Below are 27,800 nucleotides of genomic sequence, written 5' to 3'. Positions count from 1 at the left end.
GGGTAGGAAAGTAGAGAGAGAGAGAGAGAGAGAGGTAGTTAGAAGGCCTTTAAAGTTAAAAACCCTTTAAATAACCTATATTTACTTATTTTCCTAGTAAGAACTATAAAGGTAGGCTTAAAAGAAAGCTGAGATTAAGGCGGCTAATATACTAGCGCGATTATTTAATTTAGATGGTTATAGCATAAGTTATAGGTGAATTTGTAAAATTGGAAAAGTTTATATTATACGTTTTTAGGGCCTTAAGGGATTTTATTATTATAGCGTTATTGCTTTATAGACCTAGTCCGCATTAGACTTAGTCCCACAGATTCTAACCGGAAACATATTAATATATCTCTTAACTATATCACTAGCCCGCGCTAGCATTAGGCTAGCGCCGTCCTATATAGTCTTAGACTCACATAGGATATTAATGGAATAAATAAATAAATAAATAAATCAAGAATAAGGTCACGTGGGACACGTGACATATGTACCAACACAATCAGACAATTTAGACAAGTGTATCAAAAAGTTATAAGTGATTTCGTGAATTTGAAAGAGTTATTATAATATAAGCTACTATTTTTACCACCTATACTATATACTATAATTCATCCATCTTACTATTATGTCTTAATCATTGGCATATATTATGTGATTATAATAATTCAACCGGGTTTATATTTATTAAGTTTGCTTCATTTGCCACACCGCCGATTTTGCCCTCTCTCTCACATTCAATTCCGGGTCTTGTTCAAGCATCTCTAGCTTCGCAAGGAACCCAAGCTTCTTCAATTCGTTCGCTCGCTGTACACAAGCCTGTGTATCATTTGTATGATCTACCCACGTGAGGTTGGTGACCAACCAGCATAAAGTGTGGCGAACCTCAACGGTAGGGTTGTTAAATTGTGGTACTAGGAGTTTTAATAATTCTGTTTGCGCAATAACAAGTTGACGGTGACGAGGAATGCTTGCAGCCATATGTACAAGGATGTAACCAACAGCGGTGATGATCTCGGATTGCGGGGGGATGATTTGGGAGTTGGGTGACGACGTGTTTCGTCGATTGAACGGGTTGGCAAATTTGGGTCGTAGCTTGGATGCCAGAATGTCGAACACCCGGTCCTGTCCTAACGCGCTAAACAGAAAATCAATCATCTCTGTGGTCTCGGAGGTACTGCCGTGACCAGCACCCCCTATAAGATTGCGAATGAAGTCGAGGCCCTGTTCCTGTACGGCTATGTCATCTTTCCTGGCCTTCCTTGCGGGGTTTGTTTCTGCGTCCTTCAATGCCGCAAGTCGAAGCTCGGCTTGTAGGATCGACTTGCTACGCCCACTACTCGGGCGCGAACTGCTGGGCCGGCCCAGTGATTCAGCGAAAGCAGAGTCCAGATGATCTTCGAACTGGTCCATATCAACATCCTCATCCAATTCATCATGCGATTCCGACGTTGGGCCACCTTCGTCATTCCCTCTTGACGAGGAAAGGGCCTCATCTTCGGTATCGTCACAAATAAGTTGGACTAGCCAACCCTGGCCAAGTTCCTCGAGACACAATCTTTTCAAGTCATTGCCGACAGATTGCACAAAGTGCTTCAGGGCCCATACGGCGTTGAGCCTTAGTTTTGCATTCATGGAATGCGCATGCTCGCAAAGTATCTTCAGAACACCTGCTTCAGCGATGGCCTTGGGGTGGGGTTTAGCTGAATTCTATGAACAGGACACTGGGATTGCCTTACCTCACGCATGGGGCTGACATCGGTCACTAGGTTGCAAACAGTTGCGGTAGCTGCAATTTGGACCTCGATGTCAGGGTGCTGAAGAAGTCGAAATACAGGCATAGCAACGCCGTTGTCGATCAGAGTTGTTCTGAGAATACCGACCGAACGTGAAAGAGCTCGGATAGCGCCGCATGCAGCGATCAAAACATCAATTGAGTTCACTCCGTATCCTTGCCCAATCCTAGTTGCGTTCGAGTTGTTGATGACTCTTTCTGCCGGGTCGCTGATATTGGATGACGGCTTACTAGGATTGGAGTTCATAGATTCAACGATATAAGGTATCATGCCTTGATCCACGATCGCCTTCCGATACTCGTCCTTGAAAGGAACAAGTGCGGCAAGGGCTTTCAAAGAACTCTCCCTGACCGTGACTTTATGAACTAATTGTGGCGTCGGGCCCGGGTGGGTGAAATTGTGAGGTTCGAAACCTTCTCCCACTTTGCCGGCTTGCTTGCAATTTGGCGACCAGGAACGGGATTTCGACGTCTCAGTGACTGGATCGTAGGAAACCTTCAACATTTTCGAGAGCTTGCTCACCACACCAGCATCAAACGCAGCTTTTTGAAGGTATTCACTATCTGTGATAAGCAATGCAAGTATTGCAGGTGCGCGTTCTTTGATTGCCCACTGAACGCGTACTGCTTCATCATCTGCAAGGTTGTTCTTCGACTTGACTGGAGTAGCGATCTCGTCTAACATCTGGACTAGAATGGGCACTACTAGCAGGCCGATGGTAGTTTCCCTGGCCTTCTTGGTTAACCCAGCTCTATAGAGCACTGTCAGGACCGAGGCAGCCATTAGTCTCTCCTTGCCACTTCGTGTTCGAAGAGTTAATATGAGGTACGCGATCAAAGGACTCTCCGGTTCCTCCGGGCTACATACAGGCGTGTCTGGAGATACTGGTCCAGAATCAAGATTAGATGAATCACCCCAGCATGGAAGGGAGGCGCTATTGTATTTATTTGGACCAGAGCGGTCATTTGGCGCTAGTTGCTCTCTAGAACCGGAAGTGCCCAGCGGAGGGAATGCAGATGTTTGAGAGCTGGTACTCTTCGATTGGTGGAGAGGCATGGATGGCAGTAGGTAGTCGATAGCGTTCAAGTGACTTTGCCGGGCACTTAGACCGGCTATGTTGAAAGCATTCCAAGCAGCGCGTGCATTCTGAGTAGCTACAAATTCCTCAGCTGGAGTGGGGGGAAACACGGCTAGAATACTTGGGGAGTATAAGAGCTGTGACGCCCGAAATTTGGAATTGGCAATAACAACTGAAATCGCCTCCAATACCACCGAAAGGCTTGCATTTGGAGGGGTAGTGGTTGGAAAAAACTCCTGGAGGCCATCCCGTTGAGCTAGAGTCTCAGCACCGGGTATGACCAGACCTTCAGCTAATACGAAGCTTGCCAGTTTCGTTGCAAGAGCATCGAGTACGCCCGAGCTTGCCAATCCTTGTTGGTGGCGCTCTTCCCGACATAACCTCCCAATTAAAGATGCTGCAATCGATATCTGACATTGGACAATCGAGGTAGTCGAGGTCTGGGATAAGATACGACACAGAGAAGTAAGATATTGGTGGGCGAACAGCCCTTCGGCAATAGCACCTATGCCCACTGCTGTTGTGCCAGAAGTCAGAGAGGACGAATCAGCCAGATTTGAAAGAGCCCGAAGAGATGCCAGGACTATTTGCGCGGGGTTGTTCGATGGACAGAGATTAGAAAGAATGGCTGGCAAGGCAGAAGCGGATTGTAGAAAGGGAAGAAAGGCGGGCCCTCCTGATGAGAATGGTTAGCCAGATCAAGAACCAAGAGATTTAGACGCATTCGATGTGATACCTAAAGCAATGCTGGCTATGACTTGCAGGCCCTGTAGTCGTACCGTCTCCTCCTCCAGCAGAGGCTTATATGCAAAGCTGTGATGGTGGGATTTGCCGTCTTGCCTAGCAGCGAGCTTGTTTGATGCTAGACGTACAACCGGATCGAGTGTTCCCAGGCTTACAACTAATTCTTTCTTCAGGGGATGGCCGATGATTTCGTTCTTTAGGTTTCGTAGGATGGATATTTGCTCGGCGGGAGTTTTGGCGTTGCGAATCTGCGATACCCAAGCCTGTCGAGCCATGGCGGGAAACTTGGTGGTATTGGTAGAGGTAGAGGCAGAAGTAGAGGAGGCTGGTTCTGAATGGAGGTGGGCGTGGATGTGGTTAGGCAGAGGTAGAGGCAAAGGCAACTGGCAGAGATGCAATTGATATTGGTTTATTCGCGAGAGGCATACAGTACACTAGGTGTGTGTGGCTACCAAGCGTAGACCGAGTAATTGAGCAGTGACAGCGGTTGAATTGGTGAATGTAGTCAAATGTGATGGTACAATGCAATACTGTTGTATAGTGAATGAGCGATTGGGAGAGTGTAATAATGATGAAGTGAGAGTATAAATGGTTATGTACTGTAAAGTCCGCCGGTTGAAATGTTGCGCTAAGGCAGCCTCCGCAAGAGGTGGATCCTCAGCCTTGTCTTATCTTCCCTATTCTTGTCCGTGCCATCATCTTTGCTTGAGCTTTTCTTCTCTGGTGCAAAAACAAGGATTCTTGCACGCTCTTTTGACCAACCGCCAACCCCATCCAACCTAGCCTCACAACACAGTATAGTGCAGTACTAGATAATAGATGCAATCCCACAAGCTTCAAATTCTCCATTCTGCCCCGATCTTCACTTCAGTTGTTCGTTCAATCGCGCACCCACTACCAAGTATCGCCACATAAAGACACTTTATCGACACCACGCATCCTCCCACCGCTTCACTTCAGATATAAGGAGACGGAGGCCCAGTCGCATTTCCACCACTCCCAAATACTACAACACACAAGTAGCGGATGAAGGGCTGGAGGCTGGAGTCCCCCTGCCTTCACATCTAGTCTCCCAGAGGCGTCACCTTACACGTTTTTTCTATAATTCCTATAGTACTAGTAGATTGACTTGGAAAAGGAAATCCAACTCTACCCCACTCTCTAGTCGCCATCGAAACTCCAGGAGACCATATAGTCAATCGATCATGATTCTACCTTCAGGATCATGCTGAAATCTTTATCGCATCCTCAATCACCTGCGTCTTCACCCAGATTTCACTATGCGCCTGCCGCGCAGTCATTGCCACCACCTCCATTGTCACGAAGAGACCCCGCCACGTCCAAACCACAATCTACGGCCCCGAGAACAATTACTCCCCGCCGAGTGCAATATGTCGACGCTAGCACACAGTGGCAAAGCCCCGTCATGAATTTGAAGCTGGAAGGCGTGCCTTCGGAGGATGTCGCTGAGCGAGAACAGACACAACAGATGGCCGCTTCGTCGTCTGTCGCCAGCGTACCACCCCATTCTCCGTCCAGACCAAGATTACAGGCCCAGTCTCCTGGCATGAAAAGACGGCAATCTCGAGATGGGCATGCTTCATCGCACAACCACAGTCAGATTTCAGCGCCAAAACGTGCCAAGTCGGCCCAGGCTCAAGTCAAGGTTTTACCACCTAAATATGAATTCTGCGAAGTTGAAGATATGGTTATACTTATAGCCAACATGATATCGGAGCTTATTCAAACAAATGATGGTCTTCCTCTCCGAAGTGGAGTGCTCACTCGATTTCATTCAAGGTGAGGGACAAATCATATCTGCCGTTATACGCCGAGCTAACGCCTTGAAGGACTCCTCCTGGCATTTCCGTGCTTGATTATCTCCAAAGGCTTGCCAAACATGCAACCCTTACTCCGCCCTTACTTCTTTCCATGGTTTACTACATAGATAGACTCTGCTCACTTTATCCCGCTTTCACGATCACTACTCTCACAGTCCATCGATTCTTGATTACAGCTGCAACAGTAGCTGCAAAAGGCCTTTCCGATTCTTTCTGGAACAACGCCACGTATGCTCGAGTTGGTGGAATCAAATTAGCGGAGCTAGGTCTGCTTGAACTCGACTTCCTTTATCGAGTTGATTGGAAGATAGTTCCCAACCCGGAGGTGCTAGTCGACTACTATAGAGGGCTAGTCGAGCGTTCTGACGGCTACGAGCTGGAGAATGACTCAAGCTCAACAGAGGATGAAGAAGATGGTGATGCAGAAAGCGTTCAGAGCAAGGGGAGCCCAGAGGTAAAGTCAGAAGAAGATAATGATGTAAAGTGGAAAGCCTGGATGGAGGACGTTTCTACGCGCAAAGCAGGTGCTGCAGATGCTGGTAGCAGTAAGGGAATATCATGAAGGAATCAAGAATGGAGATACCCCGGGTCTTTTTTAGTTCATCAAATGGCTGCATTAGGAAAATGGCGTTTGGTTTGGGATATATGCTACTTGACGGTTTGTTCACATAGAGAAAGGTGGAGCGTGATACGGCATAAGTGCTTTGCCCGATCGAAGATGAGAACCGATCCGTGCGGAAGCTTTATCGCTTCAAATTAAGAACGTGTTCGTGATAATTATATGCAACTATTATTTGCTGGAAGAGGAAAACTTCGTTACTGTGAAGAGGCGGGGTGAACTGTAGGACGAACGAATCGGGAACTTCCGCGCGCTGCCCCCCGAAAGATGACAAGGCTGAGCTTCGTCTGATTCTACAGATACCATTTGTTCCCAACAGAGCGCTATGCCAATACAACAACGACAATGAGGAACCTATACTTTGTCTTCGCACTCTGTGCCCAGGCGTTCGGAGCCATCGCCTCGTCCGAATTGACCGATAGCACGACAATCTCCATCCAGGCAGTTGGATCGTCATCTGAGCCAATAAATACCCTCGCCGTGGTCTCCTATAATCCTTCCACGCTGTCCGCAGAGCTGCTCTCCTTCGAGTCGCCAGAGCTTTCATCAGACTCTAAGCTTCTGCGCCTAGGCGTCTACGATGCTGCAACTTCAAGCTGGAAGTCTTCCACGTCTACGACATCCGCGGAGAGTTTTTCCAAAGGGTACTCGCCGACATTGGTGCTATCCCTCGATGCACAAGGTGGAATCATAGGGGTCACTTGCAAAAGCGCGAAGATTGATGCTGGGCAGACAAGGGATTTCGGGCCAAAGGTTACCGTGTTGCGGATGGGGAAGGGAAAGAATCCTGAGCTGAACCGACCTGTTGTCCTATCACCGGAAGGGAAACTGGAGGAGCCTGTTCCAGAGAAGACAATGCTACAGAAGTAAGTCAACTAGCCTGTAAGGGAACGCTCATGACTAATATTTGGGCTGTAGGTACTGGTGGGTGTTACTTGGCGGCGTCATGCTTCTGATGTCGACTGGAGGAGGAGAATGATCGGATGCTGCAGTACGGAGTGCTGGGCCTCTAGTTAGATGAACGCCTGCGGTTTTTCGACTCCTGCCTACCCAGGCATGAAGATACCTGCAGACTTGAAATGTATGTCTACCATTGTACCAATTTTGAGCCAGAACTTCAGCAGTTTAATCACTGGCGTATACGCTGTCAATATCCGAGTAGATACTTGACTTGCATGCATGCGGTGAGTATCTCAAAAGGTGGTGAATCCACTTGAAGCACCTGTTTCAACCGCTTCCATTGAGTTGACTTGATGCCCTGTCTATCGAACGACCACCTTATGATAGACTAGACCTTTCCCCTTCTAATGGCATTCCTGTTTTGAAACATTCCAAATATCTTCACCCTCTTTGTACTTTGACATCATCGTCGCTTCAACGGCTCCACAGTAGAAATTGGAGAGACAGTATTTACAGTAGACAGCGCAAAAGTCATTCAGACGACTGTATTTTCTGTGGTATGGACAAAGACACTTACTGGTTACGTTTTGTTTTTGGCATTTGAGACCGCTTTTGTTGCCTTCACTAATATAGCTCGCTTCTACCTACTTAGGTAGGCACGCGTAAAACGCGACTCTCCAAAACAATATCAAACAACCCACTTCTCAGGACAAACAACATACACATACATCAGTCACCACACCACAATACCTTTCCAGCCTCCAAAAAACAGTCAACATGGCCGATAAAAATGGATCAGCGACTCTGCAAGAGAATGGCAGCGCAGCCAACCCTACTTCCGATGCCAAGGGCAAGGGCAAGGCGGCTGAACCTGAGACCCGTGAAGTGAACATGGAAGGCGAGGACAGCTCCAGCGAAGAAGAAGTTGATGATGTATGTTGCGCGCAGCATCCCGCCTCCTCGTGATCGCATTTACTGACCTATTTTGCAGAATGAACCTGTTGGTAAGCTTCTTCCTCTACCTGATCGCTCTGCGCACTTGTTCACAAACACCAGTGGATGAACCCGATGACGATAACATGGAGGAGATCGACCCTGAAAACATCATCTCTGATGGTCGTCGCACTCGTGGCCGCAAGATTGACTTTGCCAAGGCTGCGGAGGAGAACCCGGAGGAGGACGAAGAATCCGAAGATGATGGGGATTTCGAGGCTCCTGACGACGAGATGGAGGAATAGATAGATTGTCGAAGCCGTGTCGGGTGAGTGTTAGGGCTGAGCTATGGACAATTTCGTACTCATTGGCTCCTTGGTTCGCCAATACTCGTCGTGCCTTCGCTTGGGTTCCCTTTCTTGTATCGAACATACGCAATTCATCGGTATCTTTTGTTAAATCAGCAAAAGATTCTTCCTTGGGGCATGGCATCTGAAGATGTTGGGCATACGATGCTATGAATTGGACATGGATACGACAGTGCTTGTTCGCCTTAACAAGGCTGAACTTTAGATATGGAAATAACAGAAATAAATGAACACCCACCAAACAATTGTATATTCTTTACTCTGAAATGAACAACTTGCATAATATACAACGTCCACATGGGCAGCACCAAAAGAGGTTGCGACATCAGCTGTACAACAAAGGTATTCAATGAAAGTTCTTAGTTCTAGTGACTACAGCTACAGTACACTCCTTCGTCAAATTACAAGCTACGTAGACCTTGAATTCTCGAGCATCCAAAGGCCCAACGCTGAACACCGTAATGGCATCAAGGTTAGCTTTCTACCCCTATCAACTTATTATATTGGCATCGTGTTGCAATATCAGCTCGCGTCAGATAGCCCATTTTGTGGAGAGGATATGAGAGCCACGTCTCTCAAGATATTCTTTCCCGCACTGCTTTGTCTCCTACCTGCTAACAGTCTCTCCATAGCAGGTTCGGCGGCTCGTCACTCCACCAGCGGGATCCAAGGAGTGCGCTCTTTGAGAACTATAACGGCGGCGCGAGCGATCAGACGCGAGCTGGCAGTGCAAGCCCGAACAAACCGGGGGGGTATGGAGGTGGATACGGCTACTCTGGGGCTGCGAATGGCTCCGCAGGTCTCGGTGGTGGGTTAGGAGTAGATAGACCGGGTTATAGACCTGCTACACCAAATTCGAGGTATGTTGTCGTCCTGGGTGGGCCGGGGAGTATGACCCGTAGAGGTTGGATAGCTCATACATCACGGACAGAGGCCAATACAGCGACGCAGTACTTAATGAACTGGAGAGTCAGAATGACGGCCATGTCGAGGGAATACTGGGCAAAGTCAGACAGCTGAAGGACGTAAGTATGCCATGTTGTCTAACAAGAGCTGGTGTTGACTTTGTCCTGTAGATGACTGTTGCAATCGGCGACGAGATCCGCGACTCTTCTGCACTAGCAGAGAAGATGAATGAATCTTTTGACGGTACGAGGGTGCGGCTACGGGGAACCATGAACCGCATGCTGATTATGGCCGAAAAAACCGGCGTGGGGTGGAAGGTCTGGCTGGCTTTCTTCGCAGCGGTGGGCTTTCTCTTCTTCTACGTCTGGGTCTTTTGAGATCATGGCTCGTTACACTTTGGAAGGAATTCAGACTTTAGAGGATGATGGATAGCATATGCATACGTTTGGGCGTTTGGGATGGCTTGTATGATAGGGCATAATTGTTGGTAGCCGTGGGGCTTGACTATGTTAATACCACTTGCGTTTTCGAGAAACATTATTGCTGAAACTCCTTGTCTTGTTCAAGAGGGGTGTTTGGTATTGTTTACTACCATAGCTGCGAAAAATTCATTAATCACTCACCCGGCCTGGAGATATTACAGGATACTGGCACCAGATTGATTAGAGAGTCTTGTCTTCATTCATAAAAACTAATTTACCCAGCCCCCTACGCTCGTGCTCGACGAGCTGACCTTTGCCTCGGACTGCTTCCTACTTGGCTACTTCCATTTGATAGCATGCTGCTTAAGTCCAAACTATTCTGTGTCCCATCGCTTCTGACCATGCTCGCGCCTGGCTGATAACGGGGAAGTACACCAGCATCAATGCTCTCATCATCATCATCATCATCACTACTACTCAGTTCGGCCTCTGTATCGGTATGTTCGTAACCTCCGGCTTCGGGGATTTCGGCATCAAGATCTGCATCCATGTCCATGTCCATATCCTGATGACCTGCTCCTGACTGAACGAGATCCTCTTCTTGGAGCATTTGCGATTCATCCCCATCGATGGTCGAGCCCCCTTCATCACCGAAGCGTGTCGTGCCAACCTCTTCACCACGAACAAGAGCCTCTCTGTAGACATCATCTGGCAGCCGTGAAGCAAGTATCCCTCTTGGGATCTCATCACCCTCATCCTGCTCCAAATCCTCGTTGTCGGAATCTTCCGCCTCGTCTGCTTCTAATTGAGTGGTCTCTGCTTCTGGCACATCGTCATCTAGATCCCTTGCTTCTTCCATATCGCCGTCCATGCCTTCGCCCTGCAAAAGCCCGTCTACATCTCCCGCTTCAGCCTCGGCCAGCTCTTGCGCCATTGCCTCGCGTCTTAATGCCTCTTGATGTTCCTCCATTTCTCGCTTTTCTTCTCGTAGCTGGTATAAGGACTTGGGGATGCCAGGAGGTTTGATCCATGAGTTCCCATAATTCTGTACATTCTGTTTCCGGCGTTCTATGTATTCTTCATCCAGACGCAGTCGCGCAAGAGGATGGCGGTGGGCTGCAAGATGTCGCCGATGGGATTGCCCTGCATGTTGATTTTGGGCGGAAGCACCATGGTGATCGGGAAGTGTGTCCCTAGGTTGAGAGATATGGGTAGAATTGGACGTATACCAGATGCTATGCGACTGGAGCAAATAAGTATAAATGGGTATAGAAGGAGGCCTGGACGTACATCTTGAGGGGCGAGACTTGGTAGGGAGAACATTATGTTTGGTTTAGCAAGCCCCTATAGGTGTATGAAGAAAGGAGTGCTATAATTATTTGCAGATGGTGTTGTCAGCTTTTGCTTATGATCCAGCCTTGTTATCGTATGAAGTAGGTTGGTAGTTAATGCAGCCTCGAGGCCCGTGCGTGTGAGGAAGGCAAGGATCCCCCCACTGCTATAGGCTCCACTTAAGTATAAGTTTAATTATAAATATAAATTAGATACCTAAGCAGCTAAGGTAGATTCACCACTGGTGGTTGCATTTGAATCTTGGAGAATTCAGTTTGATTAAAGTACGATCCAGGCCTATGACCCATGCGCACTTGGCTCTACGAGAATTAACCCTAGCCCTAACGCACACGCCTGCTTCCTTGGCTATAACCTCAAAGAGGGAGTAATTCCACGTAGTATCTCTGCCAGCCTTGCTCTCCCAAACTAAGTATTTGTATCTCAGGTAGAGAGCTCTTGTAACATCTTTTCTCTTTTTGATCTTCCATTCCAGACTCAGGAGTCTCAGGAGCCCCAGACACCGCGAGCCCTTCCAACTCCATTTCTCTTGCAGCCTCTCCGCCAAATATAATTAAACCCTCCTTCATTTCTATAAATTCGGCTTTCTCTCCATCTTTTCGGTAGCATTCGCAACATCGAACTTTGTCTACCTCCAACAGCGATGCTTTACACTCTTCCAACCGATCTCTTAAGTCAGCAGTTTCCGCCTTTTCGGTATCTCTCCCGAGGTGGAGGCCACTATAATGCTTCCAATAGAGTCTCTGAGAGACTATGCTTTTCGCTTTTATGGATTTAAGCCTGGGGTAGCAACTTGCTCAAGGCTATGGACGGTCGTATGATAGTATACGGAGTTGACTGGAACATATTAATAAGGCTCTCATATTGTAAAGTGGTGATATTTTTCTGATTTGAACGTGTGATGGCTTAAAAGTCATCAGTTTCCCCTTAATTATTATTTGACAATGCCGCATCCAAGGGCTAAAATCCAGCCTTGTTCTAGCCTAAAACGCGTGTAACATACGATGAACGACGACTTGAAAAGAAGCACATAACTAAATATAGTATATACCTTAAGTACTTGTATGAATCTCCAGGCAGTCGCATTTTGGATGAGAATTTTCGGATTCAAATGTCCTATTAGTTTAGTAGGTATTTTGACAATAAAGGCTTTCCAATGCACCACCGTGCAAATGCATGGGCAACCCAGATTGGGTGATTCTATCCAGAACACAGGCTGCTACGGTGCTACACATACGGGTACATCTACGCAGCGAGAATGCTGTACGTTTATTCTATGTACTGTACCAGTATTGCGGTGCGGTGCGGTGCGCTGGCTGTTGTTGCAATGCAACATATAGATTCCCCTCTTACTCCTCAGTCCTGAGTCCTGACTGCATTGCAATCTCCTCGGACATAAAGTACGCGTTAGGACCGCGACGAGGCTAGCTGGGGGCCTGCTTTGATTGCATTGCCTTCTCAGGAGAGGAGAGGTGATCGTACGTACAGTACCGTATGGTAGATTATTGATAATTCGGTTTGTAATTATTCTCGTCAAACACTCGAGACTCGTTCACCTTTTTTCCTGATGCAGTGCACCAGAAGCACGCCGGGCCTATTTGCGTTCCGGCGCGGGGCAAGGGAAGGGAGCTCACTATCCGAGACATCTCATTGGCCAAAGCTTCTCTTCCAATGTGTCATTTGAGGATGGCACGACCAATGAGAGCATGGATATTATTATTCCAGCATTTGCAGCAATCCCACCTCACCCCATCCTTAAGCTTGCCCTTGCTTACCAGTACTCCTTTCGTACTGCAGCAACCCCCCCCTCACCCTCTACCTCTTGGAAGCACTCGTATAAAGTACCCCGACCCTGCTTTACCGATATCGGGCTTGGGATGAAAGAAAAATTCCTTCAACTGTTCCCCCGGAAAATTGAGGCTACATTAGATGCTCGCTGATTGGCCATCTCTGCTGCACGTTCACGTTGTTGCATCGACATGTACATCACATAACACGACATGCAGCTGTCTGTCTGTCTGTCTGTGCGGGGTCCTGGGAGTGGAGAGGGAGCACTGAGAGGAGAAAGAGTACCAGTACGGGCGATGATTCTTATATGACTGACTACCTACCCAGGCATCCTACCCAGCAAGAATGCTTTGAGGACCATAGTATGACATTCTGATTATAGAGATACAGTAGACAGCCCTTTATTCAAGTGTAATTCAATCATAACATAACAACAAGAACAATGGCAGCAATAATAAAAGGGAAAATACTGCAAAGGGATTCGACTTCCAGACCGGAGTTACCCGCCGAAGAGGAGTAAATCGGACTAAGTCTCGTTAGCGCCATTATTATAAAAACGATAAATCCCCCACCAGAAAAACAAAACCTTCTTCTTAACTCACAGGTAGGCAAGTCATCTTCAATCTGACCTGCTATTTTCACTGTTGCTGTCGCCGTTGCTGTCACTGTCGCAGCTTTGCTCCGACAAACTGATCCCGAAGTAAATTGTAAGCTCTTCCTCTCCCCTCCCCATGCCTTGCTGTTAGTACTGTACCCCTCAATTCGCACATACGGCCCTTTCTGCCTTTTGGAGACGAGAGGAGACGACAGTACACAGTGTCTCATTGTCATTACATTCCCAGCTGTCCGTGCTACTCGCCATGTCAATCTGGACACGGCACAACAGGTCTGATAATTGTCCCATATGAAATACAAATACTGCAAGCGCTCGTTTTCTACTCACTACTTGCACCGGGCTTTCGCATCACCCTTCGCGCAAAGCTAACTAATGTGAAGGCAACCAGAGAGCAGACCAACTCTGAAAACCTTGTCGCACGTCTCCCACAAAACATAGAGCGAGCGCCCCGCTTTACCAAGTCGCCGCAACTTGCCATGGCAAAAGTTGACGAATTCGACGACAGAAAAACCCAGATCATTGCCGAAAACGCACCGTACCATCAGTATGAATATCAGACCGAGAAAAACGAGTCATGGGCGGGCGCTCTGCCCGTGAAGCAGTGAGTTGACCTCTTCCACTTCCACCTCCATCATGGAGAGCCTGCGCTGACAAGAACAAACAGAGGGTTGTACGATCCCGGCTTGGAGAAGGATGCCTGTGGAGTGGGCTTTGCATGGTAACACTTGCTCTATCACCTGTGCAAATGCGGCGAGAACTGACATTGGCTCTAGCCACATAAAGGGCAAGGCGAGCCACAAAATCGTCAGCGATGGTATGCCCAGACCTTCGTATACCTTGAATCTGTGTTCGCTGACATGTTAAACACGCAGCACGAAACCTCCTTTGTAACATGACCCATCGGGGTGCGGTGGGCTCAGATGCACGAGACGGAGATGGAGCGGGTGTAATGACATCAATTCCTCACAAGTTTTTCATCAAGAATTTCGAACGCGAAACGGATATCAAGCTTCCTCCTATGGGTCAATATGCAGTGGGCAATCTTTTCTTCAAACCAGATGAGGAGACCTTACAAGAGTCAAAGAGACAATTAGAGGATATCTCAGAATCACTGGGTTTGAGGGTATTGGGATGGCGAGAGCCTCCTAAAGATTCTACTCTTCTTGGCCCTGCCGCTGCTTCTCGTGAGCCTATTATTTTGCAGCCTTTCGTTGTGCTAGCATCTGCCTATGGGCCAGGAAACTCGCCAGAGACCACAGATCCTGATCATTTTGATGAGAAATATTTCGAGAGACAACTTTACGTGCTGCGAAAGCGTGCGACCCATACCATTGGTCTTCACAATTGGTTTTATCTATGTTCCCTTTCTAACAAGAATATTGTTTACAAGGGCCAGCTTGCACCCGTGCAGGTTTATCAGTATTATTATGATCTGGTAAACGCTGATTACGAAGCCCATTTTGCTCTTGTACATTCCCGTTTTTCTACCAATACCTTTCCTTCGTGGGATCGTGCTCAGCCCTTGCGATGGGCAGCTCATAATGGTATGGAACTTTGTAAATCCCCATGCCGTGCTTACACTAACACCCTAATTAGGTGAGATAAACACACTGCGAGGTAACAAGAACTGGATGCGTGCTCGTGAGGGTGTCATGCAGTCTGATGTCTTTCGCGAAGAGCTCGAATCGCTCTATCCCATTGTTGAAGATGGTGGCTCTGATTCCGCTGCTTTCGACAACGTCCTGGAGTTGTTGACTGTAAATGGGGTTTTGTCATTGCCTGAAGCTGTTATGCTTATGGTGCCCGAGGCTTGGCAAGGCAATGCTGCCATGGATCCAGCCAAGGCTGCCTTCTATGAATGGGCAGCTTGCCAAATGGAACCTTGGGATGGACCAGCCCTCTTCACATTTGCGGATGGAAGATACTGCGGTGCAAATCTTGACAGAAATGGTCTTCGGCCCTGCAGATACTATGTACTGGATGATGATAGAATCATTTGTGCGTCGGAGGTCGGAACCATCCAAGTTGATCCCGAGCGTGTCGTTCTCAAAGGTCGGTTGCAGCCGGGAAAGATGTTGCTTGTCGACACGCTTGCAGGCCGAATCATTGACGATGCCGAGCTGAAGAGTACGGTCTCCAACCGCCACGACTTTCGATCATGGCTTCACAAAGAGCTTATCAGCTTGCCCAAGATTTACGAAGATCTGGTCACCGATGGAACCCTGGATCTCGCTGCGAAGCCTGACTCTGCAGCAATTCAAGAGGATGCTATGCTGAGGGCCTTTGGATATTCATTCGAACAAGTCAGTCTGCTTTTAGGGCCTATGGCTTCTGACGAGAAAGAGGCCCTTGGATCTATGGGAAATGATGCTCCTCTAGCATGTCTTGCTGAAGCACCTCGCTTGCTTTACGAGTATTTCCGACAACTCTTCGCACAGGTCACCAATCCACCAATCGATCCTATCAGAGAGGCCATTGTCATGTCCTTGGAGTGTTATGTCGGCCCACAAGGTAATCTACTGGAAATGGACCAATCCCAATGTGCTCGATTATTGCTACCAACGCCTGTTCTGTCGATTCCCGAGTTCAACGCTTTGAAGAACGTCAGCAAGCTCAACCCCTCGTGGACGGTGAAGGTCATTGACTTGACATTCCCCAAATCCGAAGGCGTCAATGGCTATATCAATCATCTCGATTACATCTGCGACCAAGCAACTGCTGCAATTGCGAACAAGGACCGTATCATTATTCTCTCTGACCGTGCCACCTCTGCCGATCGTGTCCCTGTTTCTGCTCTACTTGCTTCTGGTATGGTCCATCATCATTTGGTCAACAACAAATGGAGGTCACTCGCAGCTTTGGTGGTTGAGACTGCGGAAGCCCGTGAAGTCCATCACATGTGCGTGTTAGTCGGATACGGTGTAGATGCCATAAATCCGTATCTCGCCATGGAGTGTATTCTTAAGCTCAACCGTGAGGGCTTGATCAGGAAAAAGCTAAGTGATGATACACTCATTCGTAATTACAAGTATTCTGCAGATGGTGGAATCTTGAAAGTCATGAGCAAGATGGGTATCTCTACCTTGGCTAGTTACAAGGGTGCCCAGATCTTCGAAGCCCTAGGTGTTGATGATACTGTCGTGGATCGGTGCTTCAAGGGTACTGCCACTAGAATCAAGGGAATCACCTTTGAGCTCATTGCAGAAGATGCATTCCGGTTCCACGAAAAGGGCTTTCCTTCCCGATACACTGTCGGTATCCCAGGTCTTGCTGAATCTGGTGAATACCACTGGCGTGATGGCGGCGAGCCACATATCAATGATCCTACCTCCATTGCCAACATTCAGGATGCAGTTCGGACCAAGAATGATAAATCATATGAGGCATACTCGCTCGCCGAGTACGAGCAGATCAAAGCTTGCACACTTCGAGGTCTTCTTGACTTCAAATTCGATGAGTGTACGCCAGTTCCGATCGACCAGGTCGAGCCTTGGACAGAAATTGTGCGACGATTCTGTACTGGTGCCATGTCATATGGTTCAATTTCCATGGAATCTCATTCAACCTTAGCCGTTGCTATGAATCGTCTTGGTGGAAAGTCCAACACCGGTGAAGGTGGTGAAGACCCCGAGAGATCTGAAAGAATGCCAAATGGTGATACTATGCGCTCGGCAATCAAGCAGGTTGCCTCGGGTCGATTTGGGGTTACGTCTAACTACTTGGCCGATTCGGACGAGCTTCAGATCAAGATGGCTCAAGGTGCTAAACCTGGAGAAGGTGGAGAGCTCCCTGGCCACAAAGTCTCGAAGTCCATTGCCAGAACCCGCCACTCGACGCCTGGTGTTGGTCTCATCTCGCCTCCACCCCACCACGACATCTACTCTATCGAAGACTTGAAACAGTTAATCTATGATCTCAAATGCTCCAACCCTCGTGCAAGAGTCTCTGTTAAACTTGTTTCCGAGACTGGCGTGGGAATTGTTGCGTCTGGAGTCGCTAAGGCTAAGGCCGACCACATTTTGATCTCTGGCCACGATGGTGGAACTGGTGCTTCGAGATGGACCGGTATCAAATATGCCGGTCTGCCTTGGGAGCTCGGTCTTGCCGAAACCCATCAGACTTTGGTTTTGAATGATCTCCGTGGTCGTGTTGTTGTGCAGACTGATGGTCAACTTCGGACTGGCAGAGACGTCGCCATCGCCTGTCTCCTCGGAGCCGAAGAATGGGGTTTTGCCACGACCCCCCTTATCGCTATGGGCTGTATCATGATGAGAAAGTAAGTTTTTTAAGACATCTATCTTCCCTGGGACATCTTGGCCCGGATTTTCATTCACTTGCGAACCATAGTTGGTTGGCCTCGTCTTAGGCAGCAAAAGAGGCACTGGTTTATAATGTTACAACGCATGGCACATTAAAAAGGCCATGTTGATGGCCGCTTTTGTGTTCCCCACGAATCCTTGGAACACTACTGAACAAGCAATGCTGACTCTAATATCTTAACTTTAGGTGCCACTTAAATACCTGTCCAGTCGGTATTGCGACTCAGGATCCTGAGCTCCGAAAGAAATTTCAGGGGACTCCTGAACATGTTATTAACTTCTTTTACTATATTGCTAACGAACTGCGAGCCATTATGGCCAAGCTTGGTTTCAGAACTATCAACGAGATGGTTGGCCATGCCGAATGCTTGCGAGTTCGCGAGGACCTCCGCTCAAACAAGACCCAGAACATTGACCTGTCTCTAATCCTTACACCAGCACACAAGCTTAGACCCGGTGTTGCTACCTTCAACGTCCGAAAACAAGACCACCGTCTCTACGTTAGATTGGACAACAAATTGATATCCGAGGCCGAGTTGACCTTGGACAAGGGCTTGCCCTCACGGATTGAGTGCGACATTGTCAATACGGATCGTGCCATGGGGACTTCTCTCTCGTACCAGGTTTCCAAGAGATATGGTGAAGAGGGGCTTCCAATGGATACCGTTCACGTCAACATCAAGGGATCCGCTGGGCAATCATTCGGAGCTTTCTGTGCGCCAGGTATAACTTTGGAATTGGAGGGTGATGCCAATGACTACGTTGGGAAGGGTCTTTCAGGTGGCCGTCTGATCATCTACCCGCCCCGTGCTGCTGTATTCAAGGCGGAAGAGAACGTTCTTATTGGCAACGTCTGCTTGTATGGCGCTACTAGTGGAACTTGTTTCTTCCGCGGAGTGGCTGCAGAGCGATTTGCTGTGAGAAACTCCGGCGCAACAGCCGTTGTCGAAGGTGTTGGAGACCACGGTTGTGAGTACATGACTGGAGGACGTGTCCTCATTTTGGGCAGTACCGGCCGAAACTTTGCTGCCGGTATGTCTGGTGGAATTGCCTACATTCTCGACATTCAGCAAGACTTCTTATCCAAGCTCAACCCCGAAATGGTTGAAGCTTCGGGCATTGATGATCCCGCCGAAATTGCCTTTGTCCGTGGCTTGATCGAGGACCACCACCACTATACTGGATCCGAACTTGCTGCTCGTATCCTTCTTGATTTCAACCGAGCTCTGCCTCGCTTCGTCAAAGTCCTACCTGTTGACTACAAACGAGTGTTGGACGAAGAGGCAGCTAAATTAGCCGAAGCTAAACGCTTGGAGTATAAGCTCCCTCTTCTCCCTGGCAACCCCGTCCGTGAGCTCCATGAAAAGAGCTCGAAGGAGAAGCACGAGAAGAAGTCGGACCTTCAAGATATCGAGGAGACTATTGGTGATTCTGCGGTTGAGAAGAAGCGCTCGTTGGTCTTGGACAAGACTAAGGGCTTTATGAAATACCAGCGCCGCTCCGAGAAATACCGCTCCGCGAAGACCCGAACCCGCGATTGGGCTGAGCTTTCGAAGAGACTCGATGAAGATGAACTGAAGTATCAGGCTGCGCGCTGTATGGACTGCGGTGTACCTTTCTGCCAATCTGATTCTGGCTGCCCAATATCCAATATCATCCCCAAATGGAACGAGCTTATCTTCCAGGTTCGTGACACCTATAGTAGCCCCAATCTCCTTTTTTTTTTTGTGGCATTTTGGTGACAAAGGAAATATTCTAACCGTTTCTGACAGAACCAATGGAGAGAAGCCCTCAACCGCCTGCTAATGACCAACAACTTCCCAGAGTTTACTGGACGTGTTTGCCCAGCTCCTTGCGAAGGTGCATGCGTTCTCGGCATCAATGAGGACCCCGTTGGTATCAAGTCAATTGAGTGCGCAATTATTGATCGGGGATTTGACATGGGTTGGATGATTCCCCAACCTCCAAAGGTTCGTACTGGGAAAACCGTGGCTGTTATTGGCTCTGGACCTTCAGGTCTTGCTTGCGCCGATCAGTTGAACAAAGCCGGTCACCAGGTGACCGTTTATGAACGTGCCGATCGGTGTGGTGGTCTTCTCATGTATGGAATTCCCAACATGAAGCTTGATAAGAAGATTGTCAAGCGGCGCACAGATTTCATGGCTGCCGAAGGAATTGTTTTCAAGACTGGCGTCGCTGTCGGAGAAGATGTGACCCTTGCAGGTCTCAAGGCTGAAAATGATGCTGTCGTTATTGCTACTGGTGCTACAGTTGCTCGTGACCTTCCAATCAAGAACCGCAACCTTGAAGGGATTCATTTCGCTATGCAATTCTTGCACCGAAACACGAAGTCGCTCCTTGACTCTGAACTTGCCGATGGGGAGTATATTTCGGCCAAGGACAAGAACGTTGTTGTCATTGGTGGTGGTGATACTGGAAATGATTGCATTGGGACCTCAGTTCGTCACGGTGCTAAGTCAGTCACGAACTTTGAGCTGCTGCCACAGCCTCCCAACGATCGTGCTCGTGACAACCCATGGCCTCAATGGCCAAGAATCTATCGTGTCGACTATGGTCACAGTGAGGTCAAGCAGCACATGGGCAAGGATCCTCGCGAGTTTTGTGTCATGTCTGAAGAGTTCGTTGACGACGGGTCTGGAAAGGTCAAGGGCATCAACACCATCCGCGTGGAATGGACCAAGTCTGCAACGGGCGGTTGGGACATGAAAAAGGTTGATGGTTCGCAGCAATTCTTCCCAGCTGAGCTTGTACTCCTATCTATGGGTTTCCTTGGCCCGGAAGATCGAGTGCTTGGTGACGAAATTGAGAAAGATGCTCGCAAGAACATCAAGACGCCACCTGGAAAATACCACACTAACGTTGAGGGCGTCTTCGCAGCCGGCGATTGCCGTCGTGGCCAATCGCTCATTGTTTGGTAAGTTATACACTCTCTGATAGATTTTGCAATGCTAATCAAACATAGGGGCATTAACGAAGGCCGACAGTCAGCACGTGAGGTCGATCTCTATCTTGAAAAGTCCACCAGCCTCCCAGTCACTGGTGGCATCGTGAAGCGTACTGCTCAGGAGATCTTCGGCCGAGGCCTGGCCGGTGAGGTCAGTATTCAGGTCACTGCTGCAGCGAACTGAAGAAGGCATGATTGGTGGCCCTCTGCGAGTACTTCTACTTCTCCAGCAGGAAGCGGCACCAGTCAAGATGAGGCTACTGATGGTGGAGGACTTGCCAGGCTGCCTGTGGCACAGGGCCTGAGCGCGCGTCGGGAAGGTGCCACTTCGTGCTTGTACTCCTGATATTTTGGATTGATGGTTTGATTTCAGCGGGTCTTCATGGCAGTTAGTTGGTTTCTAGGAGTCGGCGTGCGGTCCTCGAATTTCGTGTACATAAAATTAAGATGCCAGTACATACACATTAACTTGATTATTATTATTGTGACATAAGAGACATGCAGTTCCGTAACCTGCGTAGACTGAAGTGACTCGTTGAGAGGTGACAGGCAAAGCCAATGGTCATTGAAAATACACAAGTACGTGTTTCAACAACATAGTGATAACGTGTTACCAACCTAAAGTTACCTAGTAAGTACTTAGGGTGTATAAGTACCTCTAATGTAAATACTTATACTCGTACTAGCGGGGCCCTTTGTTAATGGCCAATCAGAGGGTGCACGTGCGTACACTGAAGTCTTTAGAGGCACTTGCACTGCACTGCACCCCACCAAGCCCAAGCTCTCTGTCTTTCTTCTTTCTTAACAGACCCTGACGCTCGCCCAACAAGCACTACACATCATTGCTGCACCAATTCCCCTTCTCAGCTAACTTTCCTACTGGTATGAGCAGGTAGGATCCGATTATCACCCCGCATCCCCATCGCAAGCTCTAATCTGATCGGATTAATTAGAACAAAGCTTGTCAATTTCAGTGCCTCTCACTTCCACCTACTGCGATACATGACACTTCACCCATCTGCGCCCTCCCACCTCTCCATCTACGCAGCACGAAGTAGCTTGTCTGATTAATTTAGCTATTGAATCAATACGACAACTACCACCCCCCCGTTCAACATGCGTTTTGGGAGGAAGTTGCGGAACTCGGTCTACGAGCCATGGAAGGATAACTATATGAACTATTCCGAGCTCAAGGTAGGCAATTCTGGATATCGTCCGGAGCATTATGGACTGGTCCGCTAATACATTATTTTCAAGAAACTTCTGCGCGACGATGAAGATGACCCCAGATGGACCGAGGATGATGAGAACAAGTTCTCAGACAGATTGGTGAACATCGAGTTGGAGAAAGTCGCTTCCTTCCAATCGTCCGCCTTCAAGAGCTTGGAAGATCGAGCAAACAGGGCCGGTGAGAAGCTGCGAGAGCTGGCTCCAGAAGATGGAACACCTAAAGGAACCATCACAGTCAGCAGGTTCAAGGAAATAGAAGACGAGTTGGACGCCATAATCAACGAGACCAAGGAATTGAAGAAGTATAGCAACATCAATTATACTGGCTTCCTCAAAATCGTCAAGAAACATGATCGCAAGCGGGGAAACAACTACAAGATTAGGCCTATGATGCAGCAGCGCCTATCAAGCAGGCCCTTTAATTCCGAGCAGGGCTATGCCCCATTGCTCAACAGATTATCAACGATGTACTATGTGGTCCGCCAGCAGTTGGATGAGTCTTCCGACCAAGCAATTCCACCGACCGATGCTCAATCACAGACGCAGAATGGCGAGAAGCACATGGTTTACAAATGTTAGTATTTAAAACCCCCAGATGTGTGAGACTTTCTAACACGAAAATCAGTCTGGGTGCATATGGATAATCTTCTTGAAGTGAGGACGTTCATCCTGCGTCGACTTCCTGTGCTCGTCTATAGCGAACTGGCCTCCCAGGGCCTTGATGCTCAGGGCGACCCAACACTCAATACTCTGTACTTTGATAGCCCTGAATTTACCCTATATAATCAGAAAGTTGAGCAAAAGGTAAACACGTCATCGATTCGAATCCGGTGGGCTGGCCAATTGAAGTCGGGCCCAGAACTTGTAATTGAGCAGAAAATCACCCATCAGAATGGCAGCAGCGAAGAAAAGCGGTTTAACATTAAGGAGAAGTACATCCAGGCGTTCATTAAGGGCGAGTATAAGATGGAAAAGAGCGTGCAGAAAATGGAACGGCAAGGCCAGCCACAAGCCAAAATCGACGATTTCAAGAGCGCTGTCAGCAGCATTCAGAAGTGTATCCTCGAGAACGATTTGCAACCAGTTTTACGAGCCAATTATACCCGCACGGCTTTTCAGAAGCCCCGGGACGACAAAGTTAGAGTATCTATCGACACACATCTTGCATTTATCCGGGAAGACTCGATAGATCCAGATCGGCCCTGTAGAAATCCCGAGGCATGGCATCGACTTGACATTGATAATGGCCCCATGGAATACCCGTTTCCTAATATTAATCAAGGGGAAATCTCCCGGTTTCCATATGCCATTCTAGAGATCAAAGTCAAGGAATTTGAGGGGAAGAAACATCCGCAATGGGTTGAAGATCTGATGGCATCCCATCTTGTGCACAAATCGCCCCGCTTCTCAAAATTTTCCCATGGAGTTGCTACGCTATTTGAAGATAATGTGAATAATCTTCCTTTCTGGCTCAGTGAGGTTGAGACGGACATTCGCAAGGACCCGCAAACCGCCTTCGACGAGGAGGAAGAAAGAAAGGCCAGGAAAGCGGAGGACCAGCTCGTTGTTGGAAGCTTCCTCGGGACGTCCAAGGCAAGCCCGAGTTTTCAACCAGCTGTCAGCTCGCCATTGAGCAAGTCATACATGAATGATGTCGGTGAGAGAATAGGCCGACGTTCTAATCCCAGTGGGAAAGAAAATTCTCAAGGCACGGATAACTCGCAAGATCCTGGTGAAGAATCCAGTTCTCGCGGTGGCTATGGTACACTTTCTTCCATCTTTCCATCGTTCTCGCTCTCGAGATATGCTCAGTCACGCAGGGAGAAGAACACCCCACTACCTCCAGGGGTAACCAAGCCAACACAACTTATTAAGGATTCTGGAGAATTAAAGGTCGAGCCAAAGGTGTGGCTGGCGAACGAGCGTACATATCTCAAGTGGCAACATATCTGTTTCTTGCTTGGCGGGTTTGCCATCACCCTTTACAATTCTGCTGGCGACGACAATCTTCGATTGGGCATGGGGATTGCGTACCTCGCAGTTGCTTTCTTTGCCGGTGCTTGGGGCTATTATATGCACCGTACGAGACGAGAAATGATTGTTGCAAGGAGCGGGAAGGATTTTGATAACATAATTGGACCTATGGTTGTAAGCTTTGCGTTGATGGTCGCTTTAATATTGAATTTCGTCTTCAAGGTAAGAACTCCCTAGCAATTACCTGGATTTTCCAGTGATGGCTAACAGAGTGGTAGTACCGGGCAGCAATTGAGAAGCTTAACGGGTCTGACGGTGCGAATTCGACGATCTTCGCAGGCAAGTTAGAGCCGACAATTGAGTTGACGTGAAGTAATCGAGACAACGAACACAAAAAGTCGTTTGGAGTTCCAGATAGAGGAGGGGTTATAGGAAATAGAAAAGACAGGAAGGTCTGTCTACACATGTATTATATAAAGTATCAGCTAGCGGCCTCTTGTTGTACATGAGCTCTTGTTTTGTCTAGTCTGAGTACTCGGGGTAGCAATCAAATAATCCTCTGACTACCGATCACCAGTCCCTTATCTACCTTGGGTAAAGATTGCATGTCATGCATGTGCTGTGATGCGCACGTGTCACCAGCAAGGCTGAAGACATTGACACTTCACTTCGATTGGCATTGCATTTGTTATTGAACAGAGCTCCATACTATCTCTCACTCTTCTCCCTCCTCCACCCGAAGGAGATCATGGTCATTAATGGTGGCATTGTCATTGTCATCATTCTTTCCATGCCCACCTATGTGAAGTAAATTAATGGCAGTTGCGCCTCCGAGACAAACCCAACTCACTCAGCCTCGCAAAGAAGGAACGCGGCACCCCCGCTACAAGACACCAGCACAATAACAACAATAACAACGACAACTTCCGGAGCTAAAACATGAAGCTGATTTGCAAGAATGAGTGACGCCAAAAGAAAGATCCTGGGTCTTTTCAGGACCCGTAGCTCTCCAGGCTCCTCAGACCGGACTTCCAAGGACTCCAAAGGTGTATGTACAAAGTCCTACATTACTGTACAGTGTCTGAGCTCTCCTGCTAATCTGATGCCCGCCAGCGCGACAGAGACCGCAAGTCCCGACGCCCATCTGCTACCCAATCTCAGCGGAGCCGTCGACCGCGATCTCAAGGCACACCTTCTTCGCCTGTCGCAAAACCAGCTGTGAGGGAGTCGGCTGCCATTCATGTCTCTACCTCTCCCCACCACCTCCCTGCGCTGACGGAATGGCCGCCTGAGGGCTTCACAAGAGATGGGAGTCTCACCCAGGGAAAGGCGATGGAACTTATTGCCTCTGGTACACCGGTTTTCAAAGGGTCGCGACGCCCGGTCCCCAACTTCCCCGATGCATATCACCTGTATGCGACTTTTGGGGGGAATGCCGAAAGTGACAGTGCCATACCTTTCAATGCGGCCTTTACTGCTTGCTCATTTCGGCCTCAAGATCCAGGGCCTGTACAGCATCCATGGGAAACTCTGGAGCAGCCCAGCATGGCGTTTTGCTACGGAACTCGGCCTGGTACAATTACCTTGAATCATTGGGCGAGTACATTTGGGAAGCCGAATCTAGACATAGAGCTTGCAGAGCCCGATATTAAACCAAGGGAGGTGGAGCTTTCGACCATCTTGGAACGCTTGATCTACCTAGAGGGAGGCTTTGAAGAGGACTACGAGGATCTGATGTACAAGAATCTCTACAAGAACTTCCTCAGGGACCCCGATAAATCCCGCAATCCACATAGGGGCATGGAACAGCAGATAGCAGACCTTATCGTCGTCTTGACTCGGAGACAATGGATCGACTTCAGCCTCCCGGGGAACCAGGTTGTAGCCAAGTTCTTCGCCAATGCTACTTATACCGATAATGGGGGATATAAGACATTCTTCCATCAACTACTCCTCAGCTTAGAGTTGGACTTTCGGATTCACTCAAAACGCCATGCTGAATGGGCAAAGGAGAAACTCCTTTCTCAGCTGCCACCCTGCATTGCTTGGGACTTAGCTCTCGCGAGGAAGTGGCGCGAATGTATGAGCATTGAGAAGTTCAAAATTGGCAGTGATCCTGAACAGAGTAGGCCTCGCACATAGTATAAACACCCCCCAAGCTTATGTCATCTATAGTAAGATTTCATCTCAAGGCCAAGAAGTCGCAAGTCAAGGCCCTGAGGAGGTTCGCGAGAGCAATGAAATGGCCAAATATTGCCAAGGTCGACAATGTTCTTAAAGAAAGGGACCCTGATGCCAAAGCGTTGGAAGACCGAAGCTCGGATGCAATGTCCTACTTCACAGGAATGATTCTACCTGGAGGGACAACTCCTTGGCTAATCATGAATACCCTGGTTGATTGTGATGATGATGTTGGGCCGAATTCTCTGGCTGCTCTAACACATGTAAGTTCTGACCTCTTCCTTTCCGCCATTGCCATACTCCGGTCAGAACAAGTTGTTCTGGAGCCTTCACAGTTTATATTATTGTCTCTTCGTTTCTCTTCGTTTCTCTGCAGCGCTTTTATATCCAGAATGTTTTCAATTTTTACAAACAAGGATGTAGACTAATACCTAATGTTCTAGATACACCCAAACACTGGATTCCAATACAAAGGCACAACTTACTGGTCAAGTACATCCATAGTAGGCAAAGTTTTAGCCCCGGAATGCCAAGAAATCGGCGGCTGGGTGGGACCAGCAAGGCCCGCACCAGACCTGTCTCGCATGCAAGTTGCACGAATCCGGCAACGGCGTCCGAAACAAGTCCTCACTCCCAGCGACGTAGAGAGTATGATGGAACGGTCCGATCCCCTCGGCCCTCCGTCAGAAAGCTATCCCATCTCTGAATACCAGCTCCTCCATCCAGAGGCCGAGGACTTCCTGAACACAGTTCGCATCGAGAAACTCGCTCTCAAACCCGCGCCATCCTCTTCCGATACCCAGGTCAAAATCCCAACCTATGATGCAGCCGTGCAATTTGCGATCGATGGCCGTTCCTGGCCTCTACGCCTTTCATACGACGTCTCCTTCATTTCTGCATGTCCCTGTTCGCGCGGCCCACACCCGCTGTTCTTCGACTACATATACAAAGCCGTGAAAGTGGAAGAGATACTCACGATTAAGCATTGGGGAGAGCCAGATGCGAATGCGAGCATTAGAGCTACCTCTAGCACGGGGGCGGCGACACCATCTACATCGGGGCTGGGGAAAGAGGCGCAAGATGAAGATAATGAAAGTGAGAAGGTGTTAGTCGTAGAGGCGTTTGGCGTTAGTGATAATGAGGTGTTGGCGAGGGCTTGGTGCTCGCATTGGGGTTTGAGTGCTGTTGTCGCTGATATTGAGAAGACTTGGTAAATCCCCTTTCCCCATGCTGTCTTTGATTTGACTCTTACTGATCTGGGGTTCCTCTTCAGCATGGCATGTGCAATTCGCGAAGCATATGCAGCATGCGTCAACGTCGCCATTCTCGTAGATGGCGTTCGTGAAGATGAAGACTTATGAATGAATGAATGAGTACTTGAATGGGCAGCGAGCGGGAAAGGGAAATGGAAAGGGGTTACCTCGCCTAATGAGTTATGAGACCATGATGCGATCAATGACTTTGTGGTCCAAGGATCGCCGATGTTTAAGGCTTGATTGTATTATACGTGCACAGCTGGAGGCTGAAAGGCATATGTGGCATTGGATTGGGAAGGGGCCGGAGGCGTAGATAGCTGCTTTCTTCGTCGAAACCAGGCATCGGGAGTTATTATCGCTGATCACATGAACGCTGAATCCAAATATTTTCAGGAGTCATACTCTTAACGCGGAGCTCATGCTAGTTAAGTGTAATTTGGTTCATTCATCTTAGTCTTATTCTCATTTCCATGGTTTCATCTAAACAGTCCCATTCCATTCCATTTCCCCATATGTAAAGTCAATCCTG

At 48.4% G+C, this 27,800-nt stretch overlaps 11 protein-coding genes across 11 annotated transcripts; 9 read left to right on the top strand and 2 right to left on the bottom strand.

The window, feature by feature from the left end:
- Positions 1–672: 672 nt before the first annotated feature.
- LHYA1_G005254 (Uncharacterized protein) lies at positions 673–3,878 on the bottom strand (the record flags this gene model as incomplete). The annotated part of the gene is made up of 3 exons (XM_031150203.1): positions 673–1,671; positions 1,725–3,535; positions 3,596–3,878. 3 exons carry the CDS (start codon positions 3,876–3,878, stop codon positions 673–675), a joined length of 3,093 nt encoding a protein of 1,030 aa, XP_031004680.1.
- A 950-nt stretch (positions 3,879–4,828) lies between these two features.
- preg (Nuc-1 negative regulatory protein preg) lies at positions 4,829–6,006 on the top strand (the record flags this gene model as incomplete). The annotated part of the gene is made up of 2 exons (XM_031150202.1): positions 4,829–5,403; positions 5,454–6,006. The coding sequence occupies 2 exons, from the start codon at positions 4,829–4,831 to the stop codon at positions 6,004–6,006; spliced, it is 1,128 nt and encodes a 375-aa protein (XP_031004682.1).
- A 402-nt stretch (positions 6,007–6,408) lies between these two features.
- Positions 6,409–7,042, top strand: LHYA1_G005252 (uncharacterized protein; the record flags this gene model as incomplete). The annotated part of the gene is made up of 2 exons (XM_031150201.1): positions 6,409–6,929; positions 6,982–7,042. 2 exons carry the CDS (start codon positions 6,409–6,411, stop codon positions 7,040–7,042), a joined length of 582 nt encoding a protein of 193 aa, XP_031004681.1.
- Positions 7,043–7,740: 698 nt separating this feature from the next.
- chz1 (Histone H2A.Z-specific chaperone) lies at positions 7,741–8,201 on the top strand (the record flags this gene model as incomplete). The annotated part of the gene is made up of 3 exons (XM_031150200.1): positions 7,741–7,896; positions 7,955–7,967; positions 8,020–8,201. 3 exons carry the CDS (start codon positions 7,741–7,743, stop codon positions 8,199–8,201), a joined length of 351 nt encoding a protein of 116 aa, XP_031004684.1.
- A 524-nt stretch (positions 8,202–8,725) lies between these two features.
- On the top strand, positions 8,726–9,547 carry BET1 (Protein transport protein; the record flags this gene model as incomplete). Its single annotated transcript, XM_031150199.1, has 4 exons — positions 8,726–8,736; positions 8,900–9,124; positions 9,196–9,289; positions 9,341–9,547. 4 exons carry the CDS (start codon positions 8,726–8,728, stop codon positions 9,545–9,547), a joined length of 537 nt encoding a protein of 178 aa, XP_031004683.1.
- A 331-nt stretch (positions 9,548–9,878) lies between these two features.
- LHYA1_G005249 (uncharacterized protein) lies at positions 9,879–10,915 on the bottom strand (the record flags this gene model as incomplete). The annotated part of the gene is made up of 2 exons (XM_031150198.1): positions 9,879–10,835; positions 10,883–10,915. The coding sequence occupies 2 exons, from the start codon at positions 10,913–10,915 to the stop codon at positions 9,879–9,881; spliced, it is 990 nt and encodes a 329-aa protein (XP_031004709.1).
- Positions 10,916–13,172: 2,257 nt separating this feature from the next.
- Positions 13,173–13,951, top strand: LHYA1_G005248 (uncharacterized protein; the record flags this gene model as incomplete). The annotated part of the gene is made up of 2 exons (XM_031150197.1): positions 13,173–13,246; positions 13,573–13,951. 2 exons carry the CDS (start codon positions 13,173–13,175, stop codon positions 13,949–13,951), a joined length of 453 nt encoding a protein of 150 aa, XP_031004710.1.
- Positions 13,952–14,238: 287 nt separating this feature from the next.
- glt1_0 (putative glutamate synthase [NADPH]) lies at positions 14,239–17,626 on the top strand (the record flags this gene model as incomplete). The annotated part of the gene is made up of 2 exons (XM_031150196.1): positions 14,239–14,890; positions 14,943–17,626. The coding sequence occupies 2 exons, from the start codon at positions 14,239–14,241 to the stop codon at positions 17,624–17,626; spliced, it is 3,336 nt and encodes a 1,111-aa protein (XP_031004703.1).
- Positions 17,627–17,979: 353 nt separating this feature from the next.
- glt1_1 (putative glutamate synthase [NADPH]) lies at positions 17,980–20,814 on the top strand (the record flags this gene model as incomplete). The annotated part of the gene is made up of 3 exons (XM_031150195.1): positions 17,980–19,350; positions 19,438–20,600; positions 20,649–20,814. 3 exons carry the CDS (start codon positions 17,980–17,982, stop codon positions 20,812–20,814), a joined length of 2,700 nt encoding a protein of 899 aa, XP_031004704.1.
- Positions 20,815–21,746: 932 nt separating this feature from the next.
- On the top strand, positions 21,747–24,071 carry vtc2 (Vacuolar transporter chaperone; the record flags this gene model as incomplete). The annotated part of the gene is made up of 3 exons (XM_031150194.1): positions 21,747–21,824; positions 21,888–22,434; positions 22,486–24,071. The coding sequence occupies 3 exons, from the start codon at positions 21,747–21,749 to the stop codon at positions 24,069–24,071; spliced, it is 2,211 nt and encodes a 736-aa protein (XP_031004701.1).
- A 721-nt stretch (positions 24,072–24,792) lies between these two features.
- On the top strand, positions 24,793–27,376 carry LHYA1_G005244 (uncharacterized protein; the record flags this gene model as incomplete). The annotated part of the gene is made up of 5 exons (XM_031150193.1): positions 24,793–24,882; positions 24,948–25,959; positions 26,010–26,278; positions 26,459–27,225; positions 27,289–27,376. The coding sequence occupies 5 exons, from the start codon at positions 24,793–24,795 to the stop codon at positions 27,374–27,376; spliced, it is 2,226 nt and encodes a 741-aa protein (XP_031004702.1).
- Positions 27,377–27,800: the final 424 nt, after the last annotated feature.

The sequence above is a fragment of the Lachnellula hyalina genome (genome assembly GCF_007821495.1).
Source record: "Lachnellula hyalina strain CBS 185.66 chromosome Unknown contig00082, whole genome shotgun sequence".
Lineage (NCBI taxonomy): Eukaryota > Fungi > Ascomycota > Leotiomycetes > Helotiales > Lachnaceae > Lachnellula > Lachnellula hyalina.
This window is presented reverse-complemented; position numbering and strand designations above follow the sequence as displayed.